Source organism: Bacillus rossius, chromosome 1 (assembly GCF_032445375.1).
Source record: "Bacillus rossius redtenbacheri isolate Brsri chromosome 1, Brsri_v3, whole genome shotgun sequence".
NCBI lineage: Eukaryota > Metazoa > Arthropoda > Insecta > Phasmatodea > Bacillidae > Bacillus > Bacillus rossius.
In genome coordinates, this window is record NC_086330.1 from 247894475 (window position 1) to 247910177 (window position 15703).

A 15703-nucleotide genomic window follows, 5' to 3' on the forward strand; every position below is an offset into this window, starting at 1 on the left:
ATGACATCCCTTTTTTTTTCCGAAGAAAGTTTACATAAAATTCTGCAGATGGCTGTATGATAGTTTCTACCTGACCTACAAAGTGCTTAGAGTACATTTTTTGGGCAATTTTAACAACAATGAAATCAGACACCTTGATAGAATTTTTGTCCTCATCACTCTCTTCTGATAACTCGGAAAAACTGAATGAGGAGTCTCCTGGTTCATCGCACAGGTCTTCAATTTCAGCTTCCGAAGATGAGGATGAGGGCAGCACTTTCTTCTTGAGAACTCTTCTCTGTTTCGTTTTTAATAATTCTATTTTCTCTGGTGTGTCGGTTGCTATCATGCACCGCCCTCGCTTTCTACTGCGGCTGGACTGTTGTCTTGGCGGTGCCTTAGGAAATGGTCTAACATCCTCAGGTGTAGGCCTAGTGGTTGTTGATCCAGTGAAGTTAGTCCTCGGGGGAGTTGTTGGAGTACAACTGGATCCAGGGAAAATGTGCTGAAATTGTGAGTTGGTTTCAAGGGTGCTTGGTCCTGGTTGGGGTGATGAGGATCGATTGTCTTGAACTTCAGCAGCAGCAGCAGCAGTCAAAGTCCGATCGGACACAGCAGATGATAAAAAATCTTGTTCTGAAAAAATATTCCTGTCAAAAGGTGATATACCTGTCGATATGAATGCTAATTCTATATTTTCTGGTGTGGCCCCTCGATCCCAAGCTTTACTCGTGAGTTTAGGGACTGAATAGATGTTCATGGTGGCAATGGGATTGGAGTTCATCCAAGAGTTCACCTCAGCACTGTAAAATGTTTTGAATGGCCCAAACACACATCTCGCACACTTTTTTGCATATTGGTATGCTAGCTGTTTGGTATGTTTTAGGGTGAGGCCATACAACATGCAAGAGCATTTTAATAAATAATCAGCCAGTTTTTGCTCCATGTCATCAGGGATAACCTGTCTATTTTTAAAATTTGTCTCAAACGCACATTTTCGATGCCTTCGTCTTTGGCTTTTTTAACCAAGTAAGCCAGGCGAGATTTTTTCAATCCATGATTGATGGCTGCAGATCGTACAGAAGCTCCATTCTCCAAAACTTCTAGAACAGCAGCCTTTGTTGACTGCTTGTCAAACTGTCTCTCAAACCTTTTCTTGTAATTCCTAACCATCTGAAAGCATAACGTCATATTTTTATCACGTAACAGTATTAATAAAATCTGTGATTAAAGGTGCAAGTAAGGGGATACATTGGACAGTTGTCCAAGGTAGCCCCATACCCTGTCCAATGTAGCCCCAAGTAACGGAAAAAGAAAAATCACTTCTCAGTATTTTGTGATGTTAGTCAATTTGCATAATTCCTAGTTTATTTTGACACCAAATCATGTCGCAATTCATCATATTAGTAACATTTAAATTAACTTTCATTTCACAATGAAAATTACCCCCCATATTCACACAAAATATTATAAGGAAACCAACAAAAAGGAAACAAAATCCACTCACCTTGCTACTTTTTGAGGTAGGCAGCCATATTGATTTTAAACTGATCAGCTGTTGTCTGTTGCACACTCCATAGAGACATAAATGCAGTTGGTAATGTTTTGAATGAAAATTTAGCTATGTCCAATGTAGCCCCATGTCCAATATATCCCCGCTCTCCCCAGAGTTTTTGGCACTGTGAATTTATACTGTGCTGATGTAGAGGGATTTTGATTTAAAAACAAATATTCAGATGATTTTAGATTTTCCTTAGGCATATATCCCATCGAGTAACCTAAAATGATGCCATGATTTTTATAAATTTGAATTATAAGTTTGGAACATAGTTTGATGCTCTGTGTACATAAGCACTCTCCCTTACTTATTTTGACGAGCTTGTTAGTATTTCCAAGACTAGCTTAATTAAAAGAATGCGTAGAGTATCATGGTTTTACATTGACTTGTTTGAGAAAAGATGTCCTTGGCAGAATGCACTTGTCACCAAAATTGGCATTATAGATAAATTATAGATATATTTATTATCTGAATTTATTTATGATTATTTTCAGAGAAGTAATTGCAAAGTGGTTTTGAAGAAAGTAATATGTAAATTTAATTTCTTTAAATTAAGCAATCTATTCCATGGCAGTTTATCTGAGGGATGAAAATTCTGTATCGGGTAGATTTCATCAAGTGCTCAGCATAATGAGTGCGCTCTAAAATGGCTGTCAGGTGGCTCGGAGCACACGATAAGTTTGAAGAGCTTATCATCTTAAGCACTTATTACACGAACGGTTATTTTATTAAGTTTGACCAGCTGTTTTTTATCATGCCAATCATAAACAAGCCACCCATTATTTTTATAGATTGTGATTTTGTTGGTATAAATAAATTATTTATGAAAAGTTTTAAGTATTCGAAATTCATCCTAGTAATATTTTTTAGAAACATTTTAATTTCCTTAGTAAAATAATTGAAAACCTACGAATGAAGCCTTAGAAAAAAATAACCTACGTTATCATTTCAAATTATCGTTGTACATTTTCCTACAAACAAACGAATGGGTCTTTGAAAATTTTGAGAAAATACTGTCGTATTGAAACAATTTTATAGGAACCTTTACTTAGTCAGTTCTATCAGCATCATCATAAATACTTTAGCTTTGAACAGTTCTTGCACTTTGTGCCAATGCACTTCCCTGTTACATGCAGGCATCTACTTGCTGCAAATGAACGATAAATTTTCTCTGTATTTACATAATAAAAACTAAAATTTTATCCTGATACAAAAGATTCAACAACGCTAAGTATGTTGTGAGGGATAAAAATCATCAGTTTTCAATAAATTACCCACGTCTGGAATAGCCTAAATTGGTTTGGTCACTTCGAGGCGTCGAAAGTTGAGAACGGGTTTGTTATGGAGGTGTGCGGCGCAGAAAATCAAGCACATGCGATTGTGTGCCCATAATTATTTATATCGCTGCATGAATTCGTGCGATAAAGTCCTCATCTGGTATTACAGGAGAAGAATACACCATACTCTTCATAGAACCTACCTCACAGAAAATAGCCGGGAGGTATATTGTCTGTAACATTTGGTGGCCATGTAACATTTTCCCTTCTGCCAAACCATCGATGTGGATATGTGGCATACAGTTGGTGCCACAAATTGGCATCAAAGTGGGATGGAGCTCCATCGTGTTACAGCCACATTGCCTGAGAAACTAGGAGTGGCACCACATCCCATAGGGTAGCCAGAACATCTCTTAGAACTCTTAGGATACCTCGAACAATTATAAACTTTGGCGCCTCTCAATGCCCAAAGCATGCATTTTCAGGAATAGGTACCCTCTGATTCGTTTACTACCCAGCAGAACATACTAAGCTTTGTCGGTGTGGTTTTCAATAAATTAAATTATACAATACGATTGATATAATTTATTTTTTACATCTCTTTACTACCTTTGCTTGCATTTGTATCCCTAACATCCAACACTCATATTTTAAATCTAATATAGTAAATTAATTTTGATCCCGTACAAATGTTTCAGCGCTTGTTTTTCAACTTATTTAATAATCCAAACATGATAACCATTTAGTTGTTTCTGTTATGGACACCACATTAACTGACATTATAAAGTATTGATTTTTTTAAAAATTAGTAGCGTAAGTACTTACAGCTCAAGTGTAATTTATGTTACCATATAAAAATAACTTCAATTATTAGCAGAAGATTGTAACAATAAAAGCTATATTTTTGTGTTAAAATGATATTGGGTCCCTTCATGGCCAGAACAATGCTCTCTGAACTATTAGATGTTTGTCGTGTTGTTAGTCTGCATCAGTTGCGATACGAGCAGACGGTGTGTGATGCAGACGACGGCGAGCTACTTCATGTGCTGGTACACGATGCACGAGGTGCCGGACCTGGCGGCGCTGGGCGAGCGCTGCGACAACCACGCCAGCTGCATGGACTCGTGGCGGGGACCGGCCAGCTACGACCCGCGCGCCGACGACCGCCAGCCCTTCCTCTGCGCCGCCTACAGCTTCTGTCCCGGTAACCTCTTCACTGGTGCCACGGCAAGGATGTAGACCCGAGCATAGCAACCATGTGACCATGTGGTCAGTGTATAGCCAGGGCGTATCCAAGTTACGATTACATAGCCAGGATGCAGACAAGGCCTATTTATGACGTGGCCAGATGTAGCCAAGACATAGCCAGTGCATAACCAGTATGTTGTTATGGAGTAGCATGAACGTAACCAGCACATAGCCAGGATTTAGTTTGAGTGTAACCATGATGTAAATCATACCATCTCATGAATATAGCCGGGGCATAGCCTGAACTTAGCCAGGACGTATCCAGAATATATCAATTTAATAATCAAGATGTTGTTAGGGCATAGACAGAACGTCACTAGGGTATAGTTTGTATGTAACCAGGGCAGTATATAGTTAGGGTGTATTCAGATCTCGTATTTAGCCAAGAAATAACCAGGAAGTAAGCAGTGCAAATCAGTACATAACGGTGTAGTCAGGATGCAGCTAGGGAATAGCAAGGGTGAAGTCAGGACATAGCCAGGATATAGTTAGGGGGTAGCCAGCATGTAACAAGGACCAAGCCACTATATAACCAAGGTTTAGCCATGATGTAACAAGAGCATATCCCGGATGTAGCCAGTGCATATTCAAGACATAGCCAGGACAAAGTTAATACATAGCCTGGATATTGTTAAGGTGTGCCCAGGTTGTAACCAGCTATTAGCCAGTACATATCCAAGATGTATTCATGATTTAGTAAAGGTGTAGTCATCATGTAGCCAGGACATAGGTAATTTATGGCCAGTGTATATATAAATCATGGGTAATATATTGCCAGTTTATATCCAGGACATAGGTAATATATAGCCATGCTCTAGTTAGGGCATAGCCAGGATGTAGCCAGCACATAGACAGGATGTAGCCAGAAGTCACTGGTCCAATAAACATATTCTCCTCATTTATTTTACACATTCTCACTAAACAATATAATGAAAATCATAAAAGAATAAAGCTAATGAAGTTACAAATGTATTATGCACATTAGTTTTTTTGTGATTTTTAATTGTGAATAAAACTGTTAAACATATGTTTAACATTATTATTTAAAAAAAATAATTTCATAATGACCTACGTGAAACAATAAAGAAAAGCTGAGTTAATATTTTACTATTCTTCCCAGCAATTCTTTTTTCCCAATTTTTTTGAAGTAAATTTTTTTTAAAAAATGAGCTTTTTACGCAGATACAAAACACATTTGTCTTCTAAAATTTTATCACAGCGGATTTTAAAATAAAATCATGAATTTTATTATAAATATATCAATATAAAATTATTAATATATATTTTATAAATATAATTATATATATTAAATACAATAATAAATATTACATGCTAATTATTGACTACTAGCTGACCCGGCGAACTTTGTTCCGCCTTATAGGCAATAAATGAGCAGATTTTGGATTTTATTAAATTCAATTTTTTATTAAGATAATAAATTTAAATAAAAAAATAAAGAATTTTAATGATTCTTTATTGGCCATGTATTTTGGTGCATGGGTTGCACTCTTCATTGAAGCACCTTGTGATAGACGACATTTTTTGTTTTACTATCAGGCGCAAGAACAAATAACGCAGATGGTCTTCCGACCGGTGAACATGCCACATATAATTGACCATGGTAAAAACATGGATTTTCTAGATTCAGACCACAAACTTTCAAGGATTGGCCTTGTCATTTGTTAATGGTCATGGCGAATGCAAGACGGATCGGAAATTGAAGTCGTTTAAACTCAAACGGCATATCGGTTGGGATCATCGGAATCCTCGGAATGAGAACTTCCTCACCTTCGAATTTTCCTTTGAGTATCGTCGCGTAAATCTCATTGTTCATCAATTTACTTACCACCAAACGCTTTCCGTTGCACAGTTTTGGTTGGTTTATGTTTCGAAGCATTATTAGTACGGAGTCGTAAATTGTGCGGTGGTAAGCCAGGCACATCCAAGGAGTTAAAAAATTCAATTGGATAGTTGGTGGCTTCTTCTTCATTTGTTACACAGTCAATAGATTTGAATGAATGCAGTGTACCAATGATTTCATGCTGAATTATGTAGTTTAAGTCATCTACATGCAACCGCAATGTTGGATCTCGCACGAACAGTGGCTAAAACTACTGACATGAGGAATGTCTTACCAGTTCCACCAGGGGCATCCAGGAAATATAAACCACCATTTCCATCATCAATTGCCCTCATTAATGTACTTATTATAAACTTCCTTTTGTTGGGGATTCAACGGTGGTACATTCGTTTGAACTACCAAATCTAATTCCATAAGATCATATTCACGTTCCTGTTCCAATACTCGATTAAATGCGTCATTCATTTCACGATTTGGCGCTGGAATTCCTAACCTGACTAATAAATTACCGCACATGAGGTAACACATGTCTTCGATCAAGACCAAATCCCGATTATGTATCTCCTCATTCATCTCAAGATCGGGATTTCTTGAACTGTCACGAATTTGATGTAAAATGTCTTCTGACATATTATCCTTGTATTTGTGCCACAGGTTCGATGGGTTCGATGGAAAGCATGTCGAAATGATGATAGCAAATAATGTGCGTATCTGACTTGGAGATGCAGAGATAATTGCTTCAACGATTGTCGTATTCCAATGGGTTTTATAGTAAATTGAGTTCTTCACATGCAGCACGATATGTTGAAAATATTGTACCATTAACAGTCTGTAGTGACTCAAATGACTTTGGCCCACGCACATTTACCAGCAACAACCGCAAAAAAGGAGCATTCATCATTCTTTGGATGAACTGTTACATACGACCAAGAGAATCAGTAGAACACACATCTGGATAACGAGGAACCGCATCGCCTTGCTTCCGTCGTTGAAAATTCTTCGATGAAGCATTCCAAGTGTAATAACATGGCATCTCCGAGTAAAACCAAGTTCGTGCAAACGGATCGCTTCGGCAGATCGCAAAGAAACTGGTCAATGTTATCGTTGGAGGTGTTTCAGCACGTTGAACAACATTCGAAGCCGTGAAATATACTCGTTGACCATTCTCCAGATGCACCGCCAAATGCACAACAGTAGGATGACGTTCGTGAATAGGAAATGCGAATATACGGCAAATCGCTTCATTGCAGTTCACATACCGACCAACTTGATAGCGCGCAATTTCATCGTTGGTATTGGAGGTTTTGACGCCAAAAACCGCCATATCGCTGTCTTTCGTGACATATTTGCAGATGTATTTTATGAACTTTACTGAATTGCAATACTCAAGATTGCAATGTGTCTTGAACGTTTTGGAAATAAGTGGCGAATATGGAACAATCCAACTGTTGTCGACCACGAAATCTATTCTTTTCACTTTCGTTGTGATAGTTCGACCGTTATCATCGGGTGATCGACGCCGATACAGTGGATAATCATCGTTGTCAGTGACGGACTCCGTCGTTATTCGTTTGGAACACTTGCCATCGCCCATGCAAGGTGATTGGGGATTGATGGCGCCACACGGTCCATGAATCATATTTGTAATTACAACATAATGTAGGTCTGGATCGGCTTCGTGATCGGGAATCTCGGCACATATGATATCATCTATTTGTTCTTTTTGAATTCTTTCCACTAACCAGATAAGAATGTGTGCGTGCGGCAGGCCTCGTTTTTGCCAATCGATTGAATACATCCAGCATCGAGTATCTCAAAAGACGCGTTGTTTAACAATGTAGTTCATCAGGGACCGTATTTTTTGCCTGAATACACGTGCTGTGATGTCTATCCATTTTGGATTACAGGTAAAAGTAATAAAGAGATCTGGCCGACCGTAATGACGAACATATGCCATTACATTTTGCGAATATTCATGCATATGATGCGGACTACCTATGTATGTCGCCGGCAGAATAGTTAATCGACCAATATTAGATACATTTCCTTCAGTACTAATTGCATCACGTAAATGGATATACTCCTCAGAACGCTGTTTGGTTTGGTTCAACTGAATGAAAGTTAAGCGCTCCGTTTATATTTTGACGTACATGTCGACGCAATACTGCTGAAGCAATTGACGAAACCGCAGCAAATAGTTGTCAGCATTTTGACGAATCATCAAACGATATGCGTAATAATTCATCGAGCTAACCTTCTTGGTAGTTTCTTCACCTGAAATTAAAACAGTAGAATTAGTATTTTGTATATAAAACTAACATTCATATTTTTAGCATAGTTATAAAGGGGTATAAATAAATGATTTTAAATCGGTTGCCAGTCATTTGTCCAATTTTCTCTAAACAGACAGCCCCTAATCTTTAAGTCTGTTCTTACGACTTTTTATTTCCTGGTAATAAGCAGTGTATTTGGTATTTTATTGGAAACCAAAACCAAACACTGTAAAATGTATGTCATGTGAAATCAAAACTATGATATTGATAGGCCTACACACCATTCAACGGATTTTTCATTTTGATATTAAAATAATATCCATATTCTCCTTGCCAAAACATATGCGGGTATTGCAACGTGTAATATGAACGATGTATTTCAGATATTTGTTGCAGTTGCCCAGTATCGCGACGTGTAAGCACAATATCGCGTCTTTCCAAGTTTTCACCAACAATCAGGATGGCAACTTCATCTTTTGTTGGAGCGTTAAATGTGCATTCGTGTGTTCCAGATGGTCGTTTATTCGCTCTGATCACGACTTTGTAGTCATTATTTGGCATGCGCTCCAAAGCACTCTTAAACAGCCTGACCAACGCGTGATGTTCATGAAGTAGTTGCTGCAGATCTTGAAGAATTGCTCTTTTCATTGCTGCATTGATCTCTTGACGTCGATCAAGTTGTTCCTCCATGTTGCCCATGAAGTATATTTGTAAACATTTATGCTGTGCATCTTCAAGAGGTTGCAATGATCAAATCGATGGTGAATCTGTCCTTGTATCTACAAAATCAAAAGCAAAGTCAGTATTACTGATTTATAAACACTTTTTTTTAGAATTAGCATACATCCCTACTTAATATTATAAATGTGAAAGTAAGTTTGTTTCTTACGCTTTCACGCGAAAACTACTTAACCGATCATCATGAAACTTTGTTCACATTTTCTTGGAGGTATAAGAAGTTACATAGGATATTTTTTATTGGGAAAAAAATATTTTTTTTTCCAAAAAAATTGATATTTGTATGTATGATCGTCTGACTGCGAGTTTGAGTAATTTGAATCACATTTAACGCCATCTGGTGTTTCAATAAGTAAATTAAATAATTCGCTAATTTAATAATATAATACCGGCGGTCAATTTACTATTCAATTTTATTTTTCTGTCACCTCCAAGCAATACTTAAACTTTTTAAATTTTTGAGGTTAGGTGTCAATTTTCTTCGGTGATTGTTGTTTGTATATTGATGCTGAAGGTTACATTTTACTTTCAAGAGAATTTTGTAATTTAGTGAAAATGATGTGGATCTAATACTCAACTTTTCTGAACTTTTTAAAATGTTAGGATTAAAAATGATTTTGTTTTTGTAATAGTGAAGCATAGGTATTTCAATAAAGCACGTTCAGTTTTTTAAGCTAAATTGGATGTTAGAATTTTGAAACACTGATTATTCCAGTCACGAAATAAAATAAAAAAATTACCATATTTTATTTTCTTTGAAATGATCTTTGATACTTAAGGACATAACGCGAGCGAAGCCGCGGGTAAAAGATAGTAATACATAAGAATAAGTATATATATAATTCTTCTACTGTATTGTATGTAAGTACAAAAATAAATAAAAAAATACCCTGAATGTCGGATTAAATCCTCGTTCTTCGATAATGTCTGCCCAAATGAGGTCATTTGGAAACAACTATTGTATTTTTGAGTGTTTGCTAGAAAATGTGATTCGGGTGTTTCGCCACGAAGCAATGAATGCAATGGCTCAGGTGGCGGAGTCAATAATGGCAATTTCACTTTCCTACTAAGGCAGCACAATCCTGGCGTTTCTCCGGAAAACTTCAATGCGCCACAAAACTCGCAAACAACGTCCATTGGCCCAATGCGAACGCTAGTATGCAGGCAGTAATCAGTGCTGCAATTGTATCGAAACCTTGCTCGATTCAAATCAGTACTTGATAAATTTCTTCTTGTGCGTCGAAAATTATCTAGTTGTTGATCTCTGAGGTTTGCTCGACGATTTCGCATTGCCAACCGAGCCGTTTCACGGGCTGCCTCGCTTTGCTCTTGTGATTGAGAAGCACGAAGTCGAGCCATACTAACGCGGCGCTCTCCACGTGCAATTTATTGTTCTTCCTTAGTCCTTTCATTCGCAATGTTTCGAATCCTAGTTGCATTACGGCCTTGTCGGGAAAGATTTGATCATCTTGGTCGTGGCATGGTATTGTTAATGATAATATCGGCACGATAAGCCAATAGAAACTCGAAAAAAACACATCAACCGGTTAACTTTAAAATTTTACATTGTCAAATTTTCAACCATACTTAACCATAGACAACATTACGTTGAGCTGTCAGTTGTGTTTTGTTAATTGTCAAATTTTCATCCATACTTAACCATAGACAACATTACGTTGAGCTGTCAGTTGTGTTTTGTTAATTGTCAAATTTTCATCCATACTTAACCATAGACAACATTACGTTTAGCTGTCAGTTGTGTTTTGTTATTCCATGTCAATTGCGTTTTTTGCTATACTATTTTTAACAAATGAACGGCTAGACTGATGTTTTGACTGATAAATTTTTCATTTTGCTTTCAGTTGCGTTTTGTTATACAACTATTTTTACACGCTTTATACTTATTAGCTTTACCTGTATGTTTGTTTGTATGTTTGTAACCGACTCCTTTGGGTGCGATTTTGACCCACTTTAAACGGCCAGATTTCATTCAAACTTTGTAGATTTATAGAGGACCGATGAAAATACACTAATTTGATAAGATTATTCCATTATTAAATTTTCAAAATAAGATTTTCGTCATTTCATATAATTTCACAATATTTAGTAGGCTTTGTTTATATCGCGCCAAAGACAAACTGGAAGAAAAGTTCGCACATTGTAAAGAAAACCATTTCGCTCATGTGCAAACTCTTTTCTTTCAGTTTGTCTTTGGCGCGATATAAACAAAGTCTACTAAATATTGTGACATTTAATTAAATGAAAAGTGACATTTAATTAAATGAAAAGTGAGAGTGGGTTATGATTATTGTGAACAATATACTTTCTTGATTTTCTATTTTTTAGTTTGGTTTTCTATATATAGCGTGTTTTTTAGTTTTTTAAAACTATTTTTTCCCGGGGAACAGGATAAAACGTATCCTATGTCCGTCTCTTGGTTCTAAGATACCTCCCTACCAATTTTCAGCCAAATCGGTTCAGCCGTTCTTGAGTTATAAATAGTGTAACACGACTTTCTTTTATATATATAGATAAGTATAGCTTCTTAATGGTAAAGTGCTGGCCATGTACTATTTTTCCTGGCCTTCCCTTCCTTTCAAGGCAGAGCCTCATGTGTATGTAGTCATTCAGGCATATTCATGCAGGAATCATGGCTGTGGATGGAGTTCGCAGGCATGGCCGCGATTGATTTGACTGACCCAAGTACTAAACAACTAAAGTTATAAAAAATTATGTCCATTCAAACTTTTTATTTAGGATTTAGGATAAAATACCATCATACTATCATCGATCATAAAATCACATGATCAAAAGTGTTATTACGCGTAGGGTGCTGCTTGCTATTCTTAAAGAATCCACTCTGCTCAAAAAAATGTCTCTCAATTGATGTTGAGTGCTTCAAACTAGTTATTAAAGTTCCGATTCATTCTGAAAGTTTTCACATCATCATCGTGCAAGAAACAGGCATATCGTTGTTATCAGCTGGGTGACAGTGGACACGAGTAAGGGCACACGGGTGTCCGCAGACCCCTGCTGCCCGGACCGCCACTACGACACGCTGGCCTCGTGCTGGGCGCGCGAGGACAACCCCTGCTACAGCGACGCGCCTCCAGAGTCGAGGGTCTGCTCCGTGCAGCGCAGCCGCAACACAGACCTCGTCTCCATCATCCGGGGCATGTGGAACGTGAGCTGCTCCTGCCTGCGGCCGGGCTTCGAGTGGAGCTCCCGCTTCGGCCTGTGCGTCGGTGAGTGGCGTGCTCCCGGGTCCCCAGCACACCCCGGCACACCCCGGCACACCCCGGCACACCCCAGCACACCCCAGCACACCCAGCCCGCCGTCGCCGCAACTCTCTGTGCGCGACTGCGAGGCGGCAAGCATCATCCGCTGTTAGACACCGTCACACGGTTCAACTATACTTGCATTTATCATTGCTTTCTGAAAGTTATCCAAATAAATTAAAATCATGTCTTACACCTATAGTTATTTCATCTGATTTTTTTTAAGTGAAACTTCATTGCTTAAAGGGCTACAATTACGATGGAAATTCCGATCGCTTGAGGGCAATAGTTATGTACGTGGTGGGGGATCCGGGAAAGAAGGTGTCATCAGGGGAAAAGTAAAAATGACTCAGCACACTTTCACACTGCACAATTATATACATGTACACTTGCATACTTGCATGCTTGTACACTTGCATGCTTGCACACTTTCATGCTTGCACAATTACATACTTACACATTTAAATACTTGCACACTTGCATATTGGCACTCTTGAAAACTTGCATATTTGCACAATAGCATAATTTAGCACTCGCATACTTGCATTTTTTATCTGCGACCTTAGCCAAAGAGACTTATATTTCATAAACCTAATAATAAAATAAGCAATAAGTTTCACTTATATTACGCGTAGACTCTATGCACACTTTTTTTGTGTTATTAATCGCCCATGATTAGGAAAATATTTTTAAAAAAATGGGTGCGTGTACTTATGTACGCGCGTGAGAAGTTATACTTCTTTGGCATCATTAAAAAATAGTTTTTAATTGCATGTTAATAATTAATTACAATAAAATAATAAAAGGGCTGGAAAAAGATAGTCAACACAGTCAACAAAGTTCATTTTAAATTTGAAAAATTATATAATATAATTTAGAGAATAATAAATACTGTGGCCGGCAGTTATCTTGGCGTGTCTCAGCGCGGGGGTGCGGGGACAGCGGGACCGAAGAAAGAAGAGGGGGTAAGCAGGCGACACGTAGCCGAGAGCCGTGTAGTGGCTGTTAGGAAAATATCGCCCTTCAGTGTATACCCGAAAATGGAAGGCGGAGGTGGCAGCTCGCAGAGGCGCGGTAAAGTGATACATAGCGGAGAGCGGGAAATAATAAAAACCGTGATGCAGTTTTGTGATGAAGAAGCGAAAAGTAAATGTCTTCTCGAGCCTTTACAGAGACAGACGGCAAGAGCAGCGAAGTACACGGGTGTGAGTGAACGGTCTATAGTCAGGATTCGTAAAGTCAGCAAAGAACAACCACATGACCCACAGACTACGCCAGGAAAAAACCCAGATATTTTAAGTATTTAATAAACAATGGAAATATATCTTTACTACGTTACTGTTACGTAGTGTATAGTGGAGTAAAATATTTGGGCAGTTAGGGTGTGTGTGAGTTGGGCGGCTATTAACAAGTAAGGTCTTGATAGCCTATTGTGGAGAAATGATGAGTATGAAGCGTTGACGAAATGACAGAACGGGGAAAACGGGAGTACCTAGAGAAAATAATAAGAATAGTAATAATAGAAATTAATTTTAACTTAATTTTGTTTTTCGTCACCTAATACAATCAATTATCATGGAAAGAGAACTTCATACTTACATTAAACAAATCATATAATATATATGAGGTTTTGAAGGTTATAATATGCATTCTAAAGTGGAAGTACAATGCAAATTGCATTTACATTTATAACAAATAATCGAAAATAGGTGCATTAAAATATAAAGCCATACATACACAAGAATTTTTTAAATGCCATTAACGTTGGTAGCCAGGTGTTTCCTAAACGACTGACATGAAGTTAAAGCAGCAAGTATAACATAACAAGCTCCATGTTTACTTAAATGTACATCCAGCGCTAAATTGAACGTTTTAGGTACGGAAACCGGAACGATAAGGGCTAGACTGGCTCCTGCGTCATCACCTGTGAAATAGCTTTCGCGCGGAGAGCTACAATTGCGTAATGTTTTGGTCGTTTGCTTTTTCTTGTAAGACTTTTGTTTTAATTAACTTTGAGAACACAATGAATTGAGAAGCATAGTTTTAAATTTATTTTACTTACTAAGTGACCTAGTTTTCCAAAATAAATCGTGTATGGTTTTCGCTAGTTACTGAGTTAACATTTCAATTAATTTTGGTTAGCATAATAATTAGCAGACACCGTAAGTATATTTAATGGGACAAAGTAAAACGTTGCAGGTTTAGATAATAGTTTGTTACTTTTCCTGACAGATGAGTACAAATATTCGAGCACAACCACTGCAATTTACACAATGTTACACTTATGTAATACAAGTACAATTCATAGGATTTCTCACTTTTGGTTTGGTAACTCAGCGCTCTTAGCCAAAAGGCCTTACCGCCCTGGGGCCCCCACGGACGTGGATACAGACTTACGTAGTGTAGGAAGTCACGCGCTGAATGTATTCTGTTCTGCTAGTACAAACCTGGCCGCTGACCTTGACAATAGGGTATCGCTTTCTCTTCGCCCTCCCCTCCCCTCCAGACAGGACTAGGGAGCTCACACGCCAAGATATCTGCCGGGCATAGTATATATGACATAATTTTTACTAAATATTATACGATTCTTTTTTTTTAATACTTAGTATTGATTATTTAATATTTTATTATAAAATAAATAAATCTAATAATAAATTCAAAAATTTAAATTAAGTTTATTCATTTTTTAAATATTTATTTTCTTAATTTAATATTCACTTTTCATTTTTATCAAAATGTTTTCATTAAATTTGTTCATTTATTTTTATAAATATTTATTATTTATTTAATTTTTAATAAATATTAAAAATAAATATTTTAATTTAATGTTCGATTTTAATTTTTATCACAAATTTTTTATTAAATGTTTTATTAAATTTATTTATTTATTTTGTAAGTATTAAATGACCAATAATAAATATTTAACATTAATAATTTAATAATATTTAGTATTAATTATATTAAATAATAATATTTTAATTTATATCAATAAATAATACCTACGGATAGTTAACCTCAATTATATTGGAGCACTTGAAAAAGTATATAAGCACAATTCTTTTACTAATATTTACGAATAGTAAATAATATTAATCAAAATATTTAATTTAAATCACTACTGAATATAATTTATTAGCACATATATAATTCGCACTTGTATGAAACTAAAACACGTGTTGTGAATGTAGAAACTAGAAACATGTGGATAAATATTATAAATATGAAAACAGTGATTAGAGGCGACGAGCGTGCCAACATGCGCGACTAATAGAGGTTCTATTTCTATTTTGTTGGTAGCTTTTTTTCGAGACTTAATGAGCTGTTTAGCGGGCAGCTTCAACCTGTTAATTTTGTGTTACAGTGATGTGCGCGCATCTTAAAATTTCACTCTCATCATTCTTTCATAACGCGCCTAAAGAAGTATAACTTCAAAAACTTCAAAAACTTCAAAAAAAGTAATAAAAAAATACCTACTGCCGAGTTTTGAACC

At 36.9% G+C, this 15703-nt stretch overlaps 1 protein-coding gene across 2 annotated transcripts in view; it reads left to right on the forward strand.

The window, feature by feature from the left end:
- Positions 1-15703, forward strand: part of LOC134527441 (uncharacterized) — an 84102-nt gene that overhangs the window by 21817 nt on the left and 46582 nt on the right. For both annotated transcript variants that reach the window (XM_063360126.1, XM_063360125.1), the window contains exons 5-6: positions 3838-4018; positions 11961-12179. In XM_063360126.1, the coding sequence (XP_063216196.1) occupies positions 3838-4018; positions 11961-12179 (400 nt within the window). The remainder of the gene's footprint in view (positions 1-3837; positions 4019-11960; positions 12180-15703) is intronic.